This window comes from Bison bison, unplaced genomic scaffold (assembly GCF_000754665.1).
Source record: "Bison bison bison isolate TAMUID 2011002044 unplaced genomic scaffold, Bison_UMD1.0 scf7180017864291, whole genome shotgun sequence".
Lineage (NCBI taxonomy): Eukaryota > Metazoa > Chordata > Mammalia > Artiodactyla > Bovidae > Bison > Bison bison.
In genome coordinates this window covers 9,780,506-9,804,861 of record NW_011494863.1, presented here as the reverse complement: position 1 = coordinate 9,804,861, position 24,356 = coordinate 9,780,506, and the positions used below count along the sequence as shown (strand labels likewise).

The following is a 24,356-nucleotide window of genomic DNA, read 5'->3' as shown; positions in this document are numbered from 1 at the left end:
CAAAAATAGTCCCTAAATAGGAAGACTCAAAAACTGATCATTATCTTTTGTCCATCAATGTAAAGGAATTACAAACAAAACATAGGAATGTTTGTTTCTGCAACTTGACAAATTATAAAACTATAAAAATAAGTGATAAATGCATGACTAACCAAGGAAATTTTGCAAAGAGTATGAAAGAGGACAGAACACTGGAATAGGACCTCATGCCAAGAGGTAAACTGCAACAGAGGCAAAGTACATGATAAAAGAGTATTTCAAAAAAATGATGAGGATGGATGTCAATAAGTAGTGCTGAGACAATTAGGTGACAATTTGTAATTAAAAAACAGTTCCCAAAGATTATAATAAAGATTTAAACTAAAATAAACAAATACATGAATAAAAGAATGAGAAGATGTGAACAATTATCTGAGCCAGGTGTACGGAAGGCTTTCCACAGCATAAAAATAAAGATATCACAAAACTAAACATGTAGATCTGACTTTACAAATATGAAAAACCATACAACAAAGAGTGTCCTAATGAGGTGCTTCTGTTTAACAGGCACAGACTTTCAATGTGGGACGATGAAAAAGTTGAGCTGGATGGTGGTGATGGATGCGTAACAATGTGAATATACCTAATGCTAATAAGCTATATACTACAAAATGATTAAAATGGTAAATCCATGTTATGTATTAAAAAAGATAAAAAGCATTTAAAATTCAAGCTGGGAAAAGTATTTTCATCATGGCCGAACTAATGTTTGCAAAGCATAATAAAATCTTCAAATAAAACTCATATACTTTGAGTTTATGACTGATAACAGTACATAAGTAAGGTCTCATATTTATCTTACGAAAGCTTGCTTTTGTTAGTTTAACTCCACATGATTTAATCAACTCTACTTAGTATATAAAAAGGTACTTTGTGCTGGGTGTTGATGTAAAAATTTTAAAATTGAGTGAGACTTAGAGAAAATAAAATGTATTATTATTCATTGACAGCTATATACAACTTAATAAAGGCAGCAGAGAGTATTTAAAAATAAGATCAGAAATATAAACAGAACTATAATTAAGAAATGTGCTTTACCCCTACCAAATTCAATGCCTTGGCATACAAATAAATATTAATGAAACTGTATACATATGTACATCTTGAGTATTTCTTCATCAAAATAATTCTCAGCTAAACCACTTACTTACCTGCTTATCTCCTGGTAAACCTGACTGGAAACAAACTAGACTTTGGAAAAAATTACTAAATACTGCAGAAGCAGATATAGGGGTATACCCATATGCTGTGCTCCCCCAGCTCCAACAACTTACAGTCCTTACCTTTTGGCTAAGGTTTTAAAACTTAACTAGTTAAGTCTTAAAAGTTAAGACTTCTGAATGTGGAATGGGAGCAGAGTTTATATATTGGGAATAACACATCAGAATCAGTACAGTTTTTAAGGTCAATACATATACACAATTATACTTTTTTTAGAAGCATAACTATCTAAGCTTTTCGTGCCTGGATATCTTACAAGCTGTTTTACATGCCACCCCCACTCCCCACTCCCATCCCACTGCTGAAAATTAGCTCAAGATCTATATGATCATAGAACCCAAACACAGAAATCAATTTGCCAAACTGGCTTTATGTAAGAAAACCTTTAGAATGAGCAGATGCTCTTCTCTGGTGCTAACCTGCAGTAGCTAATCCTAGCAGCATTGTCATACCTGACTCAGATACCAGCGGTACATGGGAGAGTCTGCTCCTGGCCCTTGTTAGGGGCCTCCGAGGGTAGTCTTCATTAGACTGCACGTCACAGCGCTCAGGCTGGGAGCTCCCCCTCCTGTCCTCACCTGTAGCCCCAGAGCCACTCCCATTAGTCCTCTCATCATGTGCTGGGCCTGAAGACCCCCCTTGTGGCAGAGTCCTAAAGGAAAAGGCGGATCTCGTACCATCCGGGCCATTCACAACACAGGCTCGGCTGGTTGAAGGACGTTCCTCATCAGAACACCTGCTAGTTCTCCTTTGGGATTCCTGGGGCCTGTGACAGCAGCATCTGGGGCAGACAGAACTCTCTGCATCTCCCTCCTCCATGGCCTCAGAGTCCTCTGACCCACCGGGGGAGCAGACACACTGCCTGGACACATCCACTTCTGTAGGGCTAGGCTCGGAAGAGCCGCTGCTGTTCACCGTCCTTACAAAGTCGGGGCTTTGAGAAGCAGTGCTGTGTGAGCTGGAGTTTCCCACTGTGCTGGCGGTGGTGCTGCTGCAGCTGGGATAAACATCCTTGTTTTTTTTCTTTTCAGGTATATCCCTAGCTGCTTTCATATCGGCTTTGATCTGCTCACTGGTGACCTGACAGCCTTTCTCACAGCTGCTTTCCTCGAGAGGAAACTGCTTCGACTGGCCCATCTGATGGGAGTTGTACCTCTTTCGAAGTGGAGTCTTGCCTTTTCCACTTACTGCTTACAGAAAAAGAAGAATGGCCCGAGGAAAAGAAAAGATTTCAGTACAAATTCTGGACAAAAGGTAAGAGTAAATCTGGAACAGGAAACAATGTACACTAATTTTCCTAAGGCATAATGGTGACCACATCACTCAGCTGCTCAAGAGTTCTTTATGGCTCTCTAGTGCCTACCTGATTAACACTCTTGAGATCAGCTGTCAAGGCTTGTCATGACCTAACTGCAAACTAACCTTCCATTCTTGTCCCCTCTATAAACATTCTATACCCCCACCCAAACTTTTCTTTGAATATACCCCTGTTTTATTACCTAGGAGCCTTTATTCTCACCAGTTTTTTTTTTTGAGGGGGGCTTTGGACATCTGTTCAGTCTCTTCAGCACTCCCACCCCAGAGCCACCATAGTACATGCCCTAAAATATAATCTGTTTCTGACCTGACTCTTCAACCAGACTAGAGGTTCCCGACAGTGGGAGGGAAATACAGAGAGGTCAAGACTTATTCATCTCACCCCTCACAACACCTAACACAGTACCTTGTGGGCACAGTAAGGCTGAATGAATATACAAAAGCATACTTATATTAGGTTTTGTCTGGCTGACACAAAATCTGGTTTCTAAATTCAGAAATTAAACTTTCTAGGAAACATTAGATTAGTCAGCTGGTCACATGACTTTTCCTAAATGTCAGTGTCCATAAAACTCCTTTAAATAAGTGTAAAGATAAATCTGAATTTCTTAAAAGGAATAAAGTAAAAAGTGAGTAATCAGTTAGTGGTTAGTAAGTTATTCCAAGTCTAAAGAACTGAGCTTACCATACACAGAAATGTGTGTATATTTCAGATTCGGTGTTAAATGTATACACATATATACTAAACATTCAGATACATTAAGGAATAGGGTCTTCAAGGAAAAATGAGTGGACAATTTAAAAAAACCTCATCCTTTGCAGAAAATGGTAAGCATATGGTTTTAAGAAATAGAAGGGAAGACCAAGGAAAGAAGTATAAACCTAAAAGTTAACAGAATTAAAGTTTCTTGGTGAGGCAAATGGCAGAAGGTTGTAGACTGATTTAAAGGGAGACAAGTGATTATAAGAACGTACTTCAGGAGTTCCTCAAGCACCAAACTAACCACCAACATTTGCTAAATAAGCACAAGTGGACAGATGACCACCTAGGGAATGGCTGTTCTTCACTGCTCTAGATGACTCGGTTGTCATCTTTTACGTGAGGCACAGGCCCCTCACTAATCCCTGATACTCTGATGCCACACCTTCCTAAAGCCTCCACTATGGGACTGACAACCTCACATCTTCTCTTCCCTGAGCCCCAATTCCACAATATTCTTGTGCTGCACTCGCCCCTGGCAGTGCCACCCAGATTTTCCTCTCTTGCTTGCTCTGCTGCTTTTCTTGCCCCCTGTCACATTTCATAAGGTTATGTCAACTGTACCACAAGCTGTGGTAGGGACACAGTATGTAAAGACCAGTGTGTCCGTTCTCATGGTGACTCCCTAACAGGTCAGAGTAAGACACAGTCTCTCACCTGATAATTCCCTAGACTGCACAGACTCTCCGGTTTTTTCTTCACGCTCAGAGAAACGCCGGGCACCATTCTTAGGAATCCAGACTTCTTGGAGTTCTAGACTGTCTTCTTCATCATCACTCTCTGAGTCATGAACAGTAATTGGGGTTGGTTTCACTACACGCTGAAGACCACTGGGTCCTAAAACAAACAGCAAAGGCTTAACAGTCAATTTTTGCCCAAGAAAGGCTTTCACTCAAAATATTGTTCCAGTATTTTGGGATCAGAGAGATGCTTTGGCTCTATGAAACCTCCCTGATCACTCATTTTCATGCACATATACTTGGATGAGACACTGTGAAAACACTTTAACTCTAAAGCATTATGTAAACATTAAGTATGACTAATATACCACCCAACATTATAAAGGAAAATTAAAGTAGAAGAGCATATGGCATCTCCCTTTAAGATCTTCACTGCTGGAAAGAGTCACATAATTATCCTAAAAATAATACTCATTATAATGATTTGAAAAATAGGCTAGATATTTTCCTAATTTTGCAAATGTCTGAATGAAAGCAAGCCTCTGACACTTATAGACTGGTGAGAATTCTGCATTCTTTAACTACAGGTCTAATGCACTGGATGTCACAGATATGCTCTTGAAAGGCTGGATGCATGCTACACTTTGGGTCTTTGATTATTTATGTAAAAAATGTTTTGGGCTTCCCTGGCGGCTCAGTGGTAAAGAGTTCACCTGCCAATGCAGGAGACGTGGATTCGATCCCTGGGTTGGGAGGATCCCCTGGAGGAGGAAATGGCACCCAGTGCAGTATTCTTGCCCGGGAAATCCCAGGGACAGTGGAGCCTGGCAGTCCATGAGGTTACAAATAGTCAGACACGACTTGGTGACTAAACAACAACAAAAAATTTTTTGTCTGCTTGGCATTACACATTGTAAACCTTCAGCTCTCACAACCCACTTTTCTCTGACAAGTGAGGGAACTTTCCTGTCTTTTTCCTGTCATACTGTATAATGCCTGGCACAAGGTAGGCACTCAAGTATTTGTTGAGTGAGCGACTGCATCTGTAAGACACTTAAAACAAGGGTAGTTAAAGATTTTTTCAATTCAAAGGCAAGGTAGCATTTGAACAGACCAGGAGTGAGAAAATTTTAGTTCTCATCTCAATTCTGTTCCTTGATCAATGGCTGAGTGGTCTTGAGTAAACCATTCAAACTTTTGAAAGAATATTAGTTTCCCTATCTGTAAAGATGAAAGATTATATCAGGTAATCTTTTGGATTATATGACTGCTATAAATGACCCAGTGCCAAACTGAGACTAGATCTTGTTCTGTTTATTATACCAAATCAACCTCTCCACTGCTTCTTCTCCCCACCAAAATGAAGGGAGAGAATAAGCAGAACATTTAATCAAGTTATTTTCTTACTTATAACTTGAGTGTTTTTTTTTCTCTACACACACACACGTGTGTGTATACCAATAAAGAGGAACTGCTGCCACAGTTACAAAAAAAATAAAAAACAAACTAATAAGATAAACACACACATACACAGAGAAAGAAATAACACAAGTCTAGTCAAAAATAAATAGCATGTAACATATCATTAGCTGTCATGTCAAAAAAAAACATCATTCTCAGTGTTTTCCTTTCTTCATTAAAGTCAGGCCCTAGTTTTTAGAACCCTGAATGTGGGAAGTCACAAGATTACCTGCTTGTTCCTCGTCAACATCCACAGGAACAACTGCCTGACTGTGAGCTGGAGTCTCATGTCCACTCTCGGCCATCACCTCTCCATCTTCTTGCACCATGTCTTCCATCTCATTCAGTGCTTAAACAAAAATAACCACAGTCAAAGCAAAACCAGGAGATGTCTAAGAAAACCACAATGGCAGGCAAAACTGTGGCACCATTAAGAAATGAGCAGTCTCATGAGCACTAGGCCCATTCTAAAAGAATGTCATGTGAATGTGCTTCATTCTATCGACATCAACAAGAAGTGTCCCATTCTATAGGAGGGGAGACCACAGATGGGAAAAGCATTACTTGGTAGAGAAAGCCCACCATTTTAAGGTGAAAGGATGGGGAAAGGAAGAGCGGAAAGAAGAAAGCACTTATTCATTCCTGAAGATGTTACCAGGGATGGCTATATGAGGCAACTGTTTGTCTCCTTCTAAGCTATTTGTTTGATGGCAGTGATAGCCAGCTACTGCAAGATCTCATGATCATCTTATAAGCAGTTAGTCTTGTATCTGCCACCTGAACCAGGATGCACTGAGCAGGCAAGCTCAAATTGTTTCTTTTGCTGCTCTCTAGAGAATATGGTCATATTTTCAGCTCATGTGTAGCACGGATTATTAAACACAGGAAGTACATTTTTAACATTTTAGCATCATTCAAATGTTTAATCTGCATCTGAGTCTTCTAAGGCTATTAGTGCCTATCAGTAAATGGGAATGTTTATATTTTTCTGGATGATAAGCACATTGAATAATTTCAGACTGATAAGCTTCAAGATTTTAAAAGATTAAATTCAAATCCCTCAAGTCTGTATTCAAAGCACTCACCCCAGTACCCTCTTACTCCCGACCCCTAAGCTAGGTGCCTGCTCTCAGTCTGAATCAGGACAATACCGGTAGTGTCCTTTACGTTTACAGCATGGCCAGGACCCACGTGGCGGCAGGCTGTGTCTACCCTGTGAACCATTCAACACCTATGGGTGTACAACACTACTGCTATCCAATCAAACAACCATTTGAATGAAATGAAGACACCAACACAGAAGAAAACAAGATACTGTTCCTGAAAGAACTAAAGAATCTATTTAAGGAGACAAGAAAAATTCATACAGTCAACAAAGAAACAAGGTAAAATATGAGTATGCCAGAAACATACTATTTAGATAAATGCTACTGGAATATACAGCAGAGAGGTCTGAGATTTCAGAGGGACACTGGGGTTTGCTTTGGTTTTGAAAATACACAACAGCACATTTCCCCTCATGTTTAGCCTCCCATCCCAAACTCTTGCCCAACTCTAGCTTCTACACTTCATTTAGGGCCAAAAAAAAGGACTGACCTTGTCAAGAAATACTATATGATAAACGTCAACCAATTTGCTTCTTTCATTCAATTCTCAAGAGCAATTATAAATAGCAGCTAGTAATTACTGTGTACATATACTATGTCTGGCTCTGTGTTAAATGCCCTCAAATACGTTAGTTATTTCTTACAGCAATCTTATGAGGGTATTATTACTAGTCTCATTTTTGCAGTTGAGGAAACTGAGGCTTAGAAGGGTTAGCAATTTAAGGGGATTTGAAATGAGGTCCATTTCCAAAGACTGATGAAAAACACGGACGATGAGTAGGTAGAAAATTTATAGTCCCTGCTCTCAGACAACACACACCTTCTAGCAGAAATGTCAAGATGTATAAAATAAGGTCAAGGCAAGGCAACCTACTCCAGTATTCTTGTCTGGAGAATCCTATGGACTGAGGAGGTTGGTGGGCTGCAGTCCATGGAGTTCCAGAGAGTTGGACACGACAGAGCGACTAAGCACAGCACAATACATACTCATTAAGTGCTAGAACAGTCCAAGTAAAGGGAACATGGACAAAAAAGCAGTTGTTAAGTCTCCTGTTGGACAGAGAAGGTTTTGCTGAGATGGAGTGATATTTCATATATCCTAGGAAGCATGTAACATTTTCCAGAAGAGTAAGTAGGTCAGTGATAAAAAGAATAAGAGTTTGAGTTGCAGTAAGGGTGTGAAAGAGGAAAGGAAGTTAAAAAGGTAGCCTGGGTCCCAGACTGTGAAAAGCTTAAAACTGCCTCTTATGGGCCGAAGAAAACCACTAGGACAGAACTACATTCTTCTATCTATGTGGTAAGATTTCCAAAGCTGTTCAGCAATTGCTTTTTAGGTTGCCACAATAACCTGTGGAAATACTATAAATACCCCAAGGTTATTTTAAACTTCTTTAATTGCATTCATTCACTGAATATTTATCTAGAGCTTACTACAATGTGTTACTGTTCCTAGGTGCTAAAAGACAGTGGTTATAGTCAGTATCTCTAATCTCATGGAGTTTAGTTGGGGAAGAAAAAAAATTTTAGTAAAATTATTTTTTAGTCAACAATAAAAACATCAGAAAATAAAATTAAATGAGGGTGATATAAAAGAGAACGAATTAGTGGCACTTAAAGTGGGAAATTAAAAGACGCTTACTCCTTGGAAGCAAAGTTATGACCAACCTAGATAGCATATTCAAAAGCAGAGACATTACTTTGCCAATGAAGGTCCGTCTAGTCAAGGCTATGGTTTTTCCAGTGGTCATGTATGGATGTGAGAGTTGGACTATGAAGAAAGCTGAGTGCCAAAGAATTGATCAGCCTTTGAACTGTGGTGTTGGAGAAGACTCTTGAGAGTCCCTTGGACTGCAAAGAGATCCAACCAGTCCATTCTGAAGGAGATCGGTCCTGGGATTTCTTTGGAAGGAATGATGCTAAAGCTGAAACTTCAGTACTTTGGCCACCTCTTGCGAAGAGTTGACTCATTGGAAAAGACTCTGATGCTGGGAGGGATTGGGGGCAGGAGGAGAAGGGGACGACAGAGGCTGAGATGGCTGGATGGCATCACTGACTTGATGGACGTGCGTCTGAGTAAACTCCGGGAGTTGGTGATGGACAGGGAGGCCTGGCATGCTGAGATTCATGGGGTCGCAAAGAGTCGGACATGACTGAGTGACTGAACTGAACTGAAAGTGGTAAGGTGATCAAAAGGTTCAATAAGTCATGGAAATGTAACACACAGCATGCAGACTATATTTATTAATACCCTATTGCATATTTGAAAATTACTGAGAGAAGATCTTAAAATTTCTCATCACAGTAAAAAACTAATTATGTATGGTGATTGATGTTTACTAAACTTATTGTGATCATTTTGCAATATGTACAGTGTCAATTATACCTCAAGTGAAAAAAAAAGAAGACTAACGTGGTAAGGAAAGACAGCTCTGAAATTACTATTTAAGCTAAGACCTATATATCAAGAAGCAGCCAGCCATGCAAAGATGGAGGGGAGGACATTCTATTAAGAGGCAGCAGTTAGTACAACAGTTGGTGCCAGTTTGGCACATTCAAGCACAGCGTGTGAGGTGGGGAGTAGTACAAGGTGAGAACAAGCCAGATTATGTAGCACTTTATGGCCCAAATCAAGAAACTAGATTTATTCTAAGGCAGAGGGGAGCTGTCAGAAAGTTTTACAAAAGGAAGTAACATTGCCTGTTTTTGTTTTTTAAAAATTGCCCTGCCTACTCTAAGAACTAATTTTGCTATAAAAGCTATTAAAACATTTAGGTAAAAAAAGGTCTGGTACAATGAGGAAGAAGAATGTAGATAGACTGGGGAGATGTTTTAGAGACAGTCAACAGAACTTACTGAAGATTCCTTGTTGGAGAGAGCAGGTAGGTGGTGGTATAAAGCAAAGAAAGGATAATATCTTGGGAAAGACAGGCAAGATGGCAGAGGAATCGGATGGGGAGACCACTTTCTCCCCAACAAAATCATCAAAAGATCATTTGAATGCTGAGCAACTTCCACAACACAACTTCTGAACGCTGGTGGAGGACACCAGGCACCCAGAGAGGCTGCCCATTCTCTTTGAAAGGAGATAGGACAAAATATAAAAGACAAAAGAGAGTCCAAAGAGTTAGGGATGGAGACCCGTCCTGGGGAGGGAGTTGTAGTGAAGGAGAAGTTTCCAAACAGCAGGAATCCCTCTCACCGGAGGGTCTGTGGACAGTTTTGGAATCTCACAGGGCAATATAACCAGGAGGATAAAAAAAAAAACAACCCACAGAATATGCGCCTAAACGCAACTCCCAGTGGAGAAGTAGCCCAGACGCTTGTGTCTGCTACCAGTGAGCGGGGGGCTACACAGGGAGGCTTGGGCTGCATGCTTAGGGTAAGGACCAGGCCTGAATGCCCTGAGGACAATCTGAGGGAACTAATGTGAGACACCAACCCAAACTGTGGGATAGCCAGAGAGAGAGACAAGAAAAAAAAAAGAACTTCCCCATGAACATCTCTAACCTGGCCCTCTCACAGAACAAAGGATTGAATGACTACCAAAGGAGAGCTAGCTGGCTGCATACAGACCCGCCCCCTTGCCAGAAGCAGAGAGGCAGGTATGCAACAGCCAGAGCTGGAAGGCAAGGGGCAATCTCGACCCCAGATACGCATCCTCCACCAAACTGTGAGCAGGCTCCCAGTTGCTAACCACGTCTTCCTAGGATCCTGGAGGACTGACATCTGCCAGTAGGGTCACAGCCTGAGATCAGCTCCCCAGAGGAGATACAAAGCACATCTGAGACAGTGCTCTCATGGCACACCGAGGAAACAAGTGGCCAGGATCAGGAACGTGATTAAGATGCACAGTCCACCTGGGACAGTGCCCTCACCAAGCACCTGGTCACCTGAGCTGTTGGGACCTGGGAAGGCCATAAAATGCATGCCCAAGTGAGTCTGTGCCTTTGCGGAGTACCCGAGAACCTGAACCTGAGCAGCTCAGACCTAGGAAGTGCATACAACTTAGGGCCAGCTTTGGATAGTATTCCTGCAGAGCAACCTGGAGTCTGAGCAGTGTAGACCCGGAAAGCACAGGCCACAGTGAACTGGGGCAAACCCAGTGTGGTCCATACACTGTGAGCACTCCCCACACATGCCAGTGATACTTGTTTGCAGTGTTCCTCCTCCGAACAAGTGAGCCTAAATAAGTGAACACCTTTGCCCCCTTGTGTCAGGACAGAAATTAGACACTCAAGAGACTTACAAACAGGAAGCCAAAATAAATAAAGAGGTGGAAGTGACTCTGGAAGTGACAGATGCAAAAGATTAAAACCCTGTAGTAAATATCAACAAAGCATTGGAAGGGGCTTATAGAGACCTTGAGAAGTACAAGGTGGAACAAGGAACTATCTGAAACCGAACTGACTCCACACTGCCCACAACAGCTCCAGAGAAAATCCTATAAATATTTTTATCATCAAAAAAAAATTTTTTTTAAGTTCTTTACTATTCCTTTAATTTTCATTTTTATAACCTACTATTACCTTGCAAAAAAAAAAAAAAAAGGACCTTATTTTTAAAGCAAATTTCATATATATGTATTTATAACTTTTGTGACTGATTTGTTTTTTCTAAATATTGTATTTTTGAGAGTTTAACCTCTATCTAGATTCTTAATCTTTGCTTTTTTTGGTATTTGTTATCAATTTTGTACTTTTAAGAATCTAATCTTCAGTATCCATTTCCACTTGGGGGTGTGATTACTGGCTTGATTGCTCTCTCCGCTTTGACTCTCCCTTTTCTCCTCCAGGTCACCTCTATTTCCTCCCTCCCCCTTCTCTTCTCTACTTAACTCTGTGAATCTCTCTGGGTGCTCCAGGCTGGAACACTTAGGGAACTGATTACTGGCTAGACTGCTCTCTCCCCTTTTGACTCCCTGTCTTCTCCTCCTGGTCACATCTACCTCCTTCCTCCCTCTTTTCTTCTCCATGTAACTCTGAACCTCTTGGGTGTCCCTCACTGTGGAAAATTATTTCACCATTAACTTAGATGTTTTATCATCTGTGCTGTATGGATGCAGAAGTCTTGAGGCTACTGTAAGAACAAGACTGAAAGCCAGAGGTAGGAGGCTTAAATCCAAAACTTGAGAACACTAGAGAACTCCTGATTCCAGGGAACATTAATAGACAAGAGCTCATCCAAAAGCCTCCATACCTACATTAAAAACCAAGCTCCACCCAAGAGCCAACAAGTTCCAGAGTAAGACATGCCACACTAATTCTCTAGCAACACAGGAACATAGCCCTGAGCATTAAAATATAGGCTGCCCAAAGCCTAGCCAAATCCCCAGACACTTCAAAATTTACTACTGGACACTTCACTGCACTCTAGAGAAAAGAGATCCAGCTCTGCCCACCAGAACACAGACGCAAGCTCCCTTAACCAGGAAAGCTTGACAAGCCACTAGTCCAATCCCACCCACAGGGAGCAAGATCCACAATAAACAGGAATCGTAAACTTCCAGCCTACGGAAAGGCCACCCCAAACATAGCAATCTAAGCAAAAGGAAAAGGCAGAGAAATATTCAACAGGTAAAGGAACATGATAAACGCCCACCAAACTAAAGAGGAGGAAATAGGGAGTCTACCTGAAAAAGAATTCAGAATAATGATAGTAAAGATGATCCAACATCTTGAAAACAAAATGGAGTTACAGATAAATAGACTAGAGACAAGGATTGAGAAGATACAAGAAATGTTTAACAAGGACCTAGAAGAAATAAAAAAGAGTCAATCATTAATGAATAATACAATAACTGAGATCAAAAGCACTCTGGAGGGAACCAACAGTAGAATAACTGAGGCAGAAGACAGGATAAGTGAGGTGGAAGATAGATTGATGGAAATAAATGAAGCAGAGAGGAAAAAAGAAAAAAAGACTTAAAAGAAATGAGGACAACCTCAGAGACCTCTGGGACAATGTTAAACACCCTAACATTCAAATCAGGTGTCCGAGAAGAAGACAAAAAGAAAGGGCATGAGAAAAAACTTGGGGAGATAATAGTTGAAAACTTCCCTAAAATGGGGAAGGAAATAGCCACCCAAGCCCAAGAAACCCAGGGAGTCCCAAACAGGATAAACCTAAGGTGAAACACCCCAAGACACATATTAATCAAATTAACGAAGATCAAACACAAAAAGCCAATATTAAAAGCAGCAAGGGAAAAGCAACAAATAACACACACGAGGATCCCCATAAGGATAACAGCTGATCTTTCAACAGAAACTCTTCAGGCCAGAAGGGAATGGCAGGACATACTTAAAGTCATGAAAGAGAAAAATCTACAACCCAGATTACTATACTCAGCAAGGATCGGATTCAAATATGAAGGAGAAACCAAAAGCTTTACAGACAAGCAAAAGCTGAGAGAATTCAACACCACCAAACCAGCTCTTCAACAAATGCTAAAGGATCTTCTCTAGACAGGAAACACAGAAAAGGTTTATTATAAATTCAAACCCAAAACAACAAAGTAAATGGCAATGGGATCATACAAATAATAACTTTAAATGTAAATGGACTGAATGCCCCAACCAAAAGACAAGGACTGGCTGAACAGATACAAAAACAAGACCCCTATATATTCTGTCTACAAGAGACCCACCTCAAAACAAGGGACACAAACAGACTGAAAGTGAAGGGCTAGAAAAAGATATTTCATGCAAATGGAGACCAAAAGAAAGCAGGAGTAGTAATACTCGTATCAGATAAAATAAACTTTGAAATAAAGGCCATGAAAAGAGACAAAGAAGGACACTACATAATGATCAAAGGATCAATCTGAGAAGAAGATATAACAATTATAAATATATATGCACCCAACATAGGTGCACCGCAACATGTAAGGCAAATGCTAACAAGTATGAAAGGGGAAATTAACAGTAACATGTTAATAGTGGGAGACTTTAATACCCCACTCACACCTATGGATAGATCAACTAAACAGAAAATTAGGAAGGAAACACAAACTTTAAATGATACAGTGGACCAGTTAGACCTAATTGATATCTGTAAGACATTTCACCCCCAAACAATGAATTTTACCTTCTTCTGAAGTGCACACAGAACATTCTCCAGGACAGATCACATCCTGGGGCACAAATCTAGCCTTGGCAAATTCAAAAACATTGAAATAATTTCAAGCATCTTTTCTGATCCCAATGCAGTAAGATTAGATGTCAACTACAGGAAAAAAACTATTAAAAATACAAACATATGGAGGCTAAACAACACGCTTCTGAATAATCAACAAATCACAGAAGAAATAAGAAAAGAAATCAAACTATGCATAGAAACAAATGAAAATGAAAACATGACAACCCAAAACCTGTGGGATTCAGTAAAAGCAGTACTAAGGGGAAGGTTCATAGCAATACAAGCTTACCTTAAGAAACAAGAGAAAAATCAAATAAATAACCTAACTTTACACCTACAGCAACTAGAAAAAGAAGAAATGAGGAACCCCAGAGTTAGCAGAAAGAAAGAAATAATAAAAATTAGGGCAGAAATAAATGAAAAAGAAACAAAAGAGGCTATAGCAAAAATCAACAAAACTAAAAGCGGGTTCTTTGAGAAGATAAATAGACAAACCATTAGCCAAACTCATCAAGAAAAAAAGGAGAAGAATCAAATCAACAAAATTAGAAATGAAAATGGAGAAATCACAACAGACAACACAAATACAAAGGACCATAAGAGATTACTATCAGCAACTACATGACAATTAAAAGGACAACTTGGAAGAAATGGATGAATTCTTAGAAAAGTATAACCTTCCAAAACTGAACCAGGAAGAAACAAAATCTTAACAGACCAATCACAAGCATGGAAATCGAAACTATAATCAAAAATCTTCCAATAAACAAAAGCCCAGGGTCAGATGGCTTCACAGGTGAAGTCTACCAAAAATTTAGATAAGAGCTAACACCTATCCTACTCAAACTCTTCAAGAAAACTGCAGAGGAAAGCAAACTGCCAAACTCATTCTATGAGGCCAACATCACCCTAATACCAAAACCAGACAAAGATGCCACAAAAAAAGAAAACTACAGGCCAATATCACAGATGAACATAGATGCAAAAATCCTCAAAAACTTCTAGCAGACAGAATCCAACAACATATTAAAAAGTTCATACGTTATGACCAAGTGGGCTTTATCCCAGGGATGCAAGGATTCTTCAATATTCACAAATCAATCAATGTGATACACATCAACAAATTGAAAGATAAAAACCATATGATTATTTCAATAGATGCAGATAAAAACCCTCCAGAAAGCAGGCACAGAAGGAAAGTACCTCAACATAATAAAAGCCATATATGATAAAACCAGAGCAAACATTATCCTCAATGGAGAAAAACTGAAAGCATTCCCTCTAAAGTCAGGAACAAGACAAGGGTGCCCACTCTTACCACTATTATTCAACATGGTTTTGAAGTTTTAGCCACAGCAATCAGAGAAGAAAAAGAAATAAGAGGAATCCAGATTGGAAAAGAAGAAGTAAAACTCTCACTGTTTGCAGATGACATTATCCTCTACATAGAAAACCCTAAAAACACCACCAGAAAATTACTAGAGCTAATCAATGAATTTAGTAAAGTTGTAGGATGTAAAATTAATACACAGAAATCCCTTGCATTCCTACACACTAACAGAGAAAATAGAAACAGAAATTAAGGAAACAATTCCATTCACCATTGCAAGGAAAATAATAAAATACTTAGGAATCAATCTACCTAAAGAAACAAAAAAGACCTATATATAGAAAACTATAAAACACTGATGAAAGAAATCAAAGATGACACAAATAGTTGAAGAAATATACCATGTTGATGGGTCAGAAGAATCAGTGTAGTGAAAATAAGTATAAACCCAAAGCAATCTATAGATTCAATGCAATCCCTATCGAGCTACCAACAGTATTTTTCACAGAACTAGAAAAAGTAATTTCACAATTTGTATGGAAATGCAAAAAACTTCAAATAGCCAAAGCAATCTTGAGAAAGAACAATGCAACTGGAGGAATAAATCTGCCTGACTTCAGACTGCACTACAAAGCTACAGTCATCAAGACAGTATGGTACTGGCACAAAGACAGAAATATAGATCAATGGAACAAAATAGAAAGCCCAGAGATAAATCCATGCACCTATGGACACCTTATCTTTGACAAAGGAGGCAAGAATATACAGTGGAGTAAAAACAATTTCTTTAACAAGTGGTGTTGGGAAAACTGGTCAACCACTTGTAAAAGAATGAAACTAGAACACTTTCTAACACCATACACAAAAATAAACTCAAAATGGATTAAAGATCTAAATATAAGACCAGAAACTATAAAACTCCTAGAGGAAAGCATAGGAAAAACACTCTCTGACATAAATCACAGCAGGATCCTCTATGACCCACCTTTTAAGCAAAAATAAACAAATGGGACCTAATTAAACTTAAAAGCTTCTGCACAACAAAGGAAAACTATAAGCAAGGTGAAAAGACAGCCTTCAGAATGGGAGAAAATAACAGTAAACCAAGCAACTAACCAAGATTTAATCTCAAAAAATATACAAGCAGCTCATGCAGCTCAATACCAGAAAAATAAACAACCCAAACAAAAAATGGGCCAAAGAACCAAACAGACATTTCTCCAAAGAAGACATACAGATGGCTAGCCAACACATGAAAAGATGCTCAACATCACTCATTATCAGAAAAATGCAAATCAAAACCACAAGAGGTATCATCTCACACCAGTGTGAATCGTTGCCATCAAAGTCTACAAACAATAAATGCCGGAGAAGGTGTGGAGAAAAGGGAACTCTCTTATACTGTTGCTGGGAATGCAAACTAGTACAGCCACTATGGAGAACAGTATGGAGATTCCTTAAAAAACTGGAAACAGAACTGCCATACAACCCAACAATCCCATTGCTGGGCATACACACTGAGGAAACCAGAACTTAAAGAGACACATGTACCCCAATGTTCATTGCAGCACTGTTTATAATAGCTAGGACATGGAAGCAATCTAGATGTCCACTGGCAGAGAATGGATAAGAATGCTGTGGTACATATACACAATGGAGTATTACTCAGCCATTAAAAAGAATACATTTGAATCAGTTCTAATGAGGTGGATGAAACTGGAGCCTATTATACAGAGTGAAGTAAGCCAGAAAGAAAAACACCAATACAGTATACTAACACATATATATGGAATTTAGAAAGATGATAACAATAACCCTATATGCGAGACAGCAAAAGAGATACAAATGTACTGAACAGTCTTTTGGACTCTGTGGGAGAGGGTGAGGGCAGGATGATTTGAGAGAATAGTACTGAAACATGTCTATTACCATATGTGAAACAGATCACCAGTCCAAGTTCGATGCATGAAACAGGGCACTCAATGCCGGTGCACTGGGACAACCCTGAGGGATGGGATGGGGAGGGAGGGAGGTGGGAGAAGGTTTCAGTATGGGGGACACATGTACACCCGTGACTGAGTCATGTCAATCAATGTATGGCAAAAACCACTACAATACTGTAATGTAATTAGCTTCCAATTAAAATAAATAATTAAAAAAAAAAAAGAAAGGATAATATCTCAATAGATGTCTTTGGTAATTAAATGAGATGATGGTACTTTGGGGCTAGGGAAGTTCTAAGTGATTCTTGGTTTTGATTTTTTTGTTTCAAAGTATTTTATCATTAGGAAGTACATATTTTTCAGAACAATTTTAACTTACAGAAACTATGTAAGCTATCTTTTAATCAAATATCAATGCTTAACAAACATTCTGTTCAGGTGAAATGTTGTTTCAGTTATAAAAAAAATCCTGTTACCTAATATAATCATAAACCTTGATGGAGCTGAGCGATTTTACATATACACTAACTGGTCTCTTTTATATATAAATTTGAGAACCACTGTCTAAAATAAATGCTGCAGAGCAGTTTCACTTAGTGGTTAATTTGCAGGGGTGGTGGTGAGGGAATGGAGTGGCACCCCACTTTTGAAAGCAGTAAGTACATGGGATTTATTTTAAATCCAGATAGAAAAACAGTTAATGATATATAAATAAAACTATGCTTTACAGTTATAATTACTTCAAAAGTAATCATATCTAAATAACTTGGCAAAATGCTTTAGCAATTACAGAAGCATGATTTTGACAGATGGTAATATTGTTAGACAATGAGAATTGTTAAAAAATATGGCTATCTCCTCCTGTTTTACAGTGCTGCAAAATGAAGGTAATGAACTGAGATTTTCAGTTAACATAAGTAGTTCACAATAAAGCATTCTAAATCTTAACAGTTTTGGAAGTGCAAATCTAAGATAATATCCGTAACCAAATTATTGAATCTTGGTAAATTAAATAGTACTCTGTGTAACAATGAAAACATATTTTTGTTAGAGTCATCTATTACTTTCATGATAATGTTCACTAAAAAAACACCAAATTTTATTTCAGTGGTTTATTAGCAAAGACACTTAACTTATATAAATTAAATGGTCTTTAAAATTTTACAATGCCCTTCTTTGACAGGCAATTACTTCATGCAAGCTGATTAAGTTAAACAGGGCAACACAGTGAAATCTACTTCATTCTAGCACTAATCCAAAAGTACATTTATGAAAAGTTCTAAAATTCTACAGTAAGTAAAGTAGACATGTGAATATCAATTTCAAACTGTTTAAAATATTGTTATGTTGGTACTTAAGGAGTACAAGCATTAATATTAGTCATTTCAGCTAACATTCATTCTTCATGATCCCTTTTATTTTTAATCCCTATACCACTCTTTGTTGTTTTTTTTTTTTTCCTGTTGTTTCTTTTACTTGAATTCTTTGTACTTCGAATTTTGATCAAAAGTCACATGCCCTTTCTCCAGATCTTTTTTTTTTTGGCTGTGCCTTGTGGCTTGTGGGTGCCATCAAGGGATGGAACCTGGGCCATGGCAGTGAAAGTGCCGAGTCCTAACCACTAGAGCGCCAGGGAATTCCCCATGTCCTTATTTTTTATTTAAAAGAATTAACCTGACATGTATGTAATAATAAAAATACACAAAAATATAGCATGAAGTTGGAAAGACCCATGGAGCCTAATGTTTCATGCCAATATTCACTTCTCTAAAATGCTGCCACCATCTTTGGTATTCTTAGGTTTCCTCTTGTTGAGGCTGTTTAGTTCCTCAATCTTGGCATTTTGTCACTAACCCCCTTTACTTCTCAGCATTTGAAGATAACACATCTGACAAATTCGGTACCTCAAGTTATTTGTTTTGTAATTATATCTCACATCTACTGAACCTTAATTTCAAATGTTAGTGGATGTAAGTTTCATTGTTCTCTCTTAAATCGAATACAGTATTCTTGCATATGTTTTGGTTCGTGCTGCATCAATATATGACTTAACAATGAAGGGCACCCCCCATTCTATACCGAGAAGCCAATGGCCATGTAACTTTCTAGTGGAGTCTATACTCTGTCTAGCACATCAACTCCAAACACAACTGCGTTCGGAGGATTTGGGGAGTGCTGCACTTCAAGTGCTGCACCAGTTTCCTACAGATGGTCAGTGTTCTCTGAAGTCCAGATCTTTGTGATGGCACACAAGGACAAGAAGGCAAAGAAACAGCGGACTCCACACTCCACCCCTTAACCCCTAGCACTTGCTGGCTCTGCACTTTTGTTTTTGTGTTTTAGGAGGAGAGATTTAGCCAGAAGTTTGAAATGCCTAAAAGTACTCCTGTGGAAATCAGAAGTATGAAGTTGGATATAACTGCAATTACTTTAAAAAAAACAGAAATATCAAAGCTGAAAATAAAGGTTTAGAATTCAACTGTATATAGTTGGCACTGAAGCCATGAGACTGGATAAGCTTATAGAAAGAAAAAGGGAGAGCAAGGACAAGAGTGGAGGACAGGAGATGGTACAAGTGAAGGAACCTGAGGTGTGTCCAGTGAGATAGGAGGAAAAATCAGGAAAATGGTTTCAGAAAGGCCAAGAGAAGCAAATACCTCAGGAAGATAGAAGTGGACAACAGTGACAAATGCAGCTAAGATGAGATGTCAGAGAAGATACAAGTGGAGAAAATATCACTAACCTTTATAAAAGAGCCACTGGTGACTTTGCCAAGAGCCAAAATGGAGAGTTCTCTATAGAGAGAACATGTAGGGCAGGGAAGTGAAGACAATGCCTACAAATGATTCTTAGGTCAGGCCCTGCATATACAGAGTGATCTTAAAGGAAATTATACACAGAATACTTTCATTATGAAAGTAATGAATACACCAGGGCACCCTATTTTCATTAATTACTCTGCCCAAGAGAATAAGTGAAGGGGCAACAACCAAAAAAGTGGCTAGAAGAGATTCCTTTTCCAGTTCTTAAGTGTCAACTGAGAAACTGGAACATCTGTAAGGAAACAATTTCACTCCATTCTCACTCATCAATATGGGCAGATGAAGCCTAATAATAGCTGGGGTGGCAGAGAGCAGGAGTTCAGTCAGTATCAAAGAACTGGATGGATAGTTACATAAGTGAAATCCCATAGGTCCTTATTAGCTTATGTGCTTAATTTTCTCGGTGGCTTTGAAGACTTAATGGCGAGAGGTGTGTGAAGGGTATCCAACACAATCTCTACACATATCTGGTATTCATTTTTCCAATTCTTGGTACATCCAAAAATGATCTCCACACTCAAGTTCAATGGTGAGAGAGAATATCTACTGTTTAGCAAGATACCGAAAGATGCTTCTTCACCCAAATCCTGACAGCTAAATCTCCATTAAGCCAGGCTTCTAAGGCTCACTGCACCCTAATTCTCATGGCATCTGAGTCCTTCCCTTTCTGTAAGTACCTCCAATAGATTCTATGGACAAGAGACGTCGCAAAGACAACTTTAAAACAAGCAAGTAGACAGGCAAACTCCATCCACCCATCAGCTGCTTTGTTAGCAAGGTTCCTCAATGTATAAAGTGACAAACTGAAATGGAGGAGAGGGAAACAGGAAAGTCAGAGAAACATGACCCAAAGTAAAAATCATCTCTATCTGGAGCTCACAAAAGATCTGGGTTACCGTCGGCTGCAAACTGCTGCTCTCCTGGCTGCAAGTCTTGCCGGAAGTCATTCTCTTCATCTGAGTCATCTGGGTGATGGTGATTGTTGTCGTGGATGTTGGCATTATTCTGGGCATTATTATCATTGTCATTGTTGGAGTTCTGATTGCTAACAAGGGCCGAGGAAACCCCAATTCCCGTGCCTGCACTCAGACCAACCCGAGCACAGCCCTGAAGCAAGACAAAACCACATGTTTATTAATTTGGGTTAGAATTAAACACTGCAGTTTTAATATTCCTTCATTTCATCTTTACATAGAATACTTATATAGCACTTTAAGAAATACTTTCACCTATTCATAAAGAATCTCATTTAAGGCCCATAACACCTCAAGCAAGACAAAGTTATTAGTCTTTATTTACAGATGATGACATGCACAATGGGAAGGGATCTGCCCAACAGTGCATGACCAGTATGTGTTACACCTGAGACTTGAAACCAAATAATTTGTCCTCAAACCCTGAGCTTTCCCTACTATGCAGCACCGCTGAGCTTTCCCTACTATATGGCACTGCTTTAACAGTGAGGGTACAACCATTAAGAATTGACAAGAGAGAACTTAATTCATTGAAACATTAAGTTTTTATTACAATAAGTTAAGTTTCTGTATACATTAAGAAGTTTTAAAATAACATTTTGTACAACTGGGCAACTTCAGATTTCCCCAGATACGCAAGTGAGTAGAAAAAGTAGCAGCAAAACATCCAAAATAAGTTCCTAATCCTTACTTATATTTTGGGTTGCTAATTAGAGATCTAATCTTTCAACTAACTACTCTAAGTAATAATTTTTGCTTTAGCTCAAATTTCCACCTTTGCTCTTACCTTAACTTTATAAACCTGATGGAGACAGCTTTCCACTTACTTTTTTATTTATCTGGAAACCCCTTAGTATTCACTCACAAGAACATATGGCCATCCATTATTATAACCTTTATGCCTTCCTTCACTGAGGCTGGCAGTAAAAAGTCATATTATATCATTTGTAAAGGCATATCATTAGGGAAAAAAGTTACTTAGGTTGTTTTCTTGAGTACAAAACTCTCTCAAATGTGACTTACTTTGGGTGGTTCACGAAACATTTGGTCCAGTGAAATAAACTCCAGGCTGGGCAACAATTCAATAAACTGGCCGAAGGAGTCCAGCTTCAAAGCATGGCAACGCACTAAGTTGATATCAACCAATCGAGTCCACCTTGAGTGGTCTGTTGAAGAAATGACATGGCCAGAGAAAATATTAACTAACACTTTCTCCATTACTCATGAATTTTGCTATAGGTCACAAAGACTTTCAAACCCATTTTCTTTGTGTAAATTTTATCTTATTTCATGATCTCTAATACTTAATGACTCTAAACTATGATGTCTCCTTACCCAATTTCATGAGAACCAGATGGACTGGAAATCGTTAACTTGAAAGTAAGTCTGTCTTTGTTTAAATGTGATTCACTTAAAACCTACATGCCTATTTAACAACAGGACACTAGTTAAAAGAAATGTTGGTGTATTCCTTTAATAAAACATTATGCAGCTACTAAAAGAATGAAGAACCGAATAAGCCTGCTAATATGGAGAGCTCTCCAAAATATTCTCAATGCAAAATACAAGTTACAGGACAATGTATATACATAGTAAGGTCCTTCAGTATACATAAATCATTTTTAAATGCTATACATGTATAGGCTGCAAATGCACAAAATAACCTGTCCAGAAAAATATACAAGAAACCATTGATGGTGGTTACCTTTGAGAAGAGGAGGCCTTTCATTTTGTACCTTTCTGTACTGTTTGATACTGTTTATCAAGTGCATGTATTACTTTTAGTTTTTAAGTGTTAACAGGAGTTCTGAGTGATGGGATTATAGGCCATTTTTTATTTTCTTCTTTATACTCTTCTGTATTTAAGAAAACAAACAAACCAAAAACCCAATAAATGTTATTTTTTAAAAGTGATCTATGCCAGCTACAACCTAAAGCTTGTACTTTCCAATAGCTTCCTGGTGCAGCTGGGCAAGGGGTAGAACTTCTCTTCCCATGGGTGAGACATGGCCATTCTAACAACTGATCTTAGCAGAGGCTCAGGAGCCCTGCAATAGGCCTGGAGGTAGGTTTTGTGTGGAGCTGTAGTATCCCTGTGTGGTGGCTCAGACAGCTGTCAGTGTTGGTTTGCAGCTGTCAGTGAGAGGGTCTGTTTGGTACGAGGATGTCAAAATGAAAAGTCTCTAGCTCTGACTTTATTAAAGGCTTGTGAATTTAGGTATCTAAGAAGTGCCTTAAAAAAAATAAATAGCATTACTCTCTTGGGGTGGGGGGGGGGCGCGCGGAATAAAACTCCTCTCATAAGGGAAAATACCAAGTGCAAAAGTCACACTTCTGTACCCAAGGTATCAGGCAGGGAGATATCATGTGAAGTAGCCTAAAATTTTAAGGTAATAGAAAATTTCACTACGTGTTTAATATGTCATTTAATTGAAGTTTTTAAAATACATACATACCTACTTTGTCTGTTCAGATGATATGCCATTTTAAGGTAACACAGAGAAAACAACCATAATATCCCAGGCAACAATTCCTAAGCTTAATTTTACATGCCCGGCCCAAAGAAAAACACATAACAATTAGTACGACTGAATCTATAATCTCGACAAGTGCAAATTTCTAGGCAGAGAATCTCAGGAGTTCAAAGAGGCACTGAAAGTATTTCTAACTCAGTTATCAAAGGCTCCCAGAGCTTCTATGAACAATCTATATAAAAATCTACATTTTACATGAGGAATGTTAATTAATGCCATACAGAAAACAAAGATATGTATTATTTTGACATCAATAAAATATACCTGTACTTAAGATATAGTACCTGAGATCCAATTGTATGGGTTATGTAGATGGGGGCAATTATAAATTGCCAGATATTTGATACAGGAGAAAACTTCATTGACTGCCTTCATCCCTATATCAGTGATAATACCAGGATTTTCCACCACATCAGCCAAACCATATTTCACCAGATCTGCATTAGCCATTCTGCCTAGAAAAAGATTTAAAAAACAAAAGATTCTTTAGTGTCATGGAATCTTGACAACTTAAGCTGTCAACTATTTAACATCCAGTATTGAAGAAAGTAGGGAAAACCACTAGACCATTCAGGTATGACCTAAATCAAATCCCTTATGATTATACAGTGGAAGTGAGAAATAGATTTAAGGGCCTAGATCTGATAGATAGAGTGCCTGATGAACTATGGAATGAGGTTCGTGACATTGTACAGGAGATAGAGATCAAGACCATCGCCATGGAAAAGAAATGCAAAAAAGCAAAATGGCTGTTTGGGAAGGCCTTACAAATAGCTGTGAAAAGAAGAGAAGTGAAAAGCAAAGGAGAAAAGGAAAGATATAAACATCTGAATGCAGAGTTCCAAAGAATAGCAAGAAGAGATAAGAAAGCCTTCCTCAGTGATCAATGCAAAGAAATAGAGGAACACAACAGAATGGGAAAGACTAGAGATCTCTTCAAGAAAATCCGAGATACCAAGGGAACATTTCATGCAAAGATGGGCTTGATAAAGGACAGAAATGGTATGGACCTAACAGAAGCAGAAGGTATTA

General features: G+C 38.7%; 1 protein-coding gene across 8 annotated transcripts in view; it reads right to left on the bottom strand.

Moving 5' to 3' along the window:
• The window catches only part of FBXO38 (F-box protein 38), a 65,444-nt gene that overhangs the window by 10,680 nt on the left and 30,408 nt on the right, over positions 1 to 24,356 (bottom strand). For 4 of the 8 annotated variants that reach the window (XM_010850495.1, XM_010850489.1, XM_010850494.1 and 1 more), the window contains 6 exons: positions 23,609 to 23,779; positions 21,814 to 21,956; positions 20,713 to 20,923; positions 5,708 to 5,827; positions 3,995 to 4,174; positions 1,713 to 2,450 (listed from right to left, as the gene is read on the bottom strand). In XM_010850495.1, the coding sequence (XP_010848797.1) occupies positions 1,713 to 2,450; positions 3,995 to 4,174; positions 5,708 to 5,827; positions 20,713 to 20,923; positions 21,814 to 21,956; positions 23,609 to 23,779 (1,563 nt within the window). The remainder of the gene's footprint in view (positions 1 to 1,712; positions 2,451 to 3,994; positions 4,175 to 5,707; positions 5,828 to 20,712; positions 20,924 to 21,813; positions 21,957 to 23,608; positions 23,780 to 24,356) is intronic. The other 4 variants (XM_010850492.1, XM_010850491.1, XM_010850493.1 and 1 more) reach the window with 4 other exon arrangements.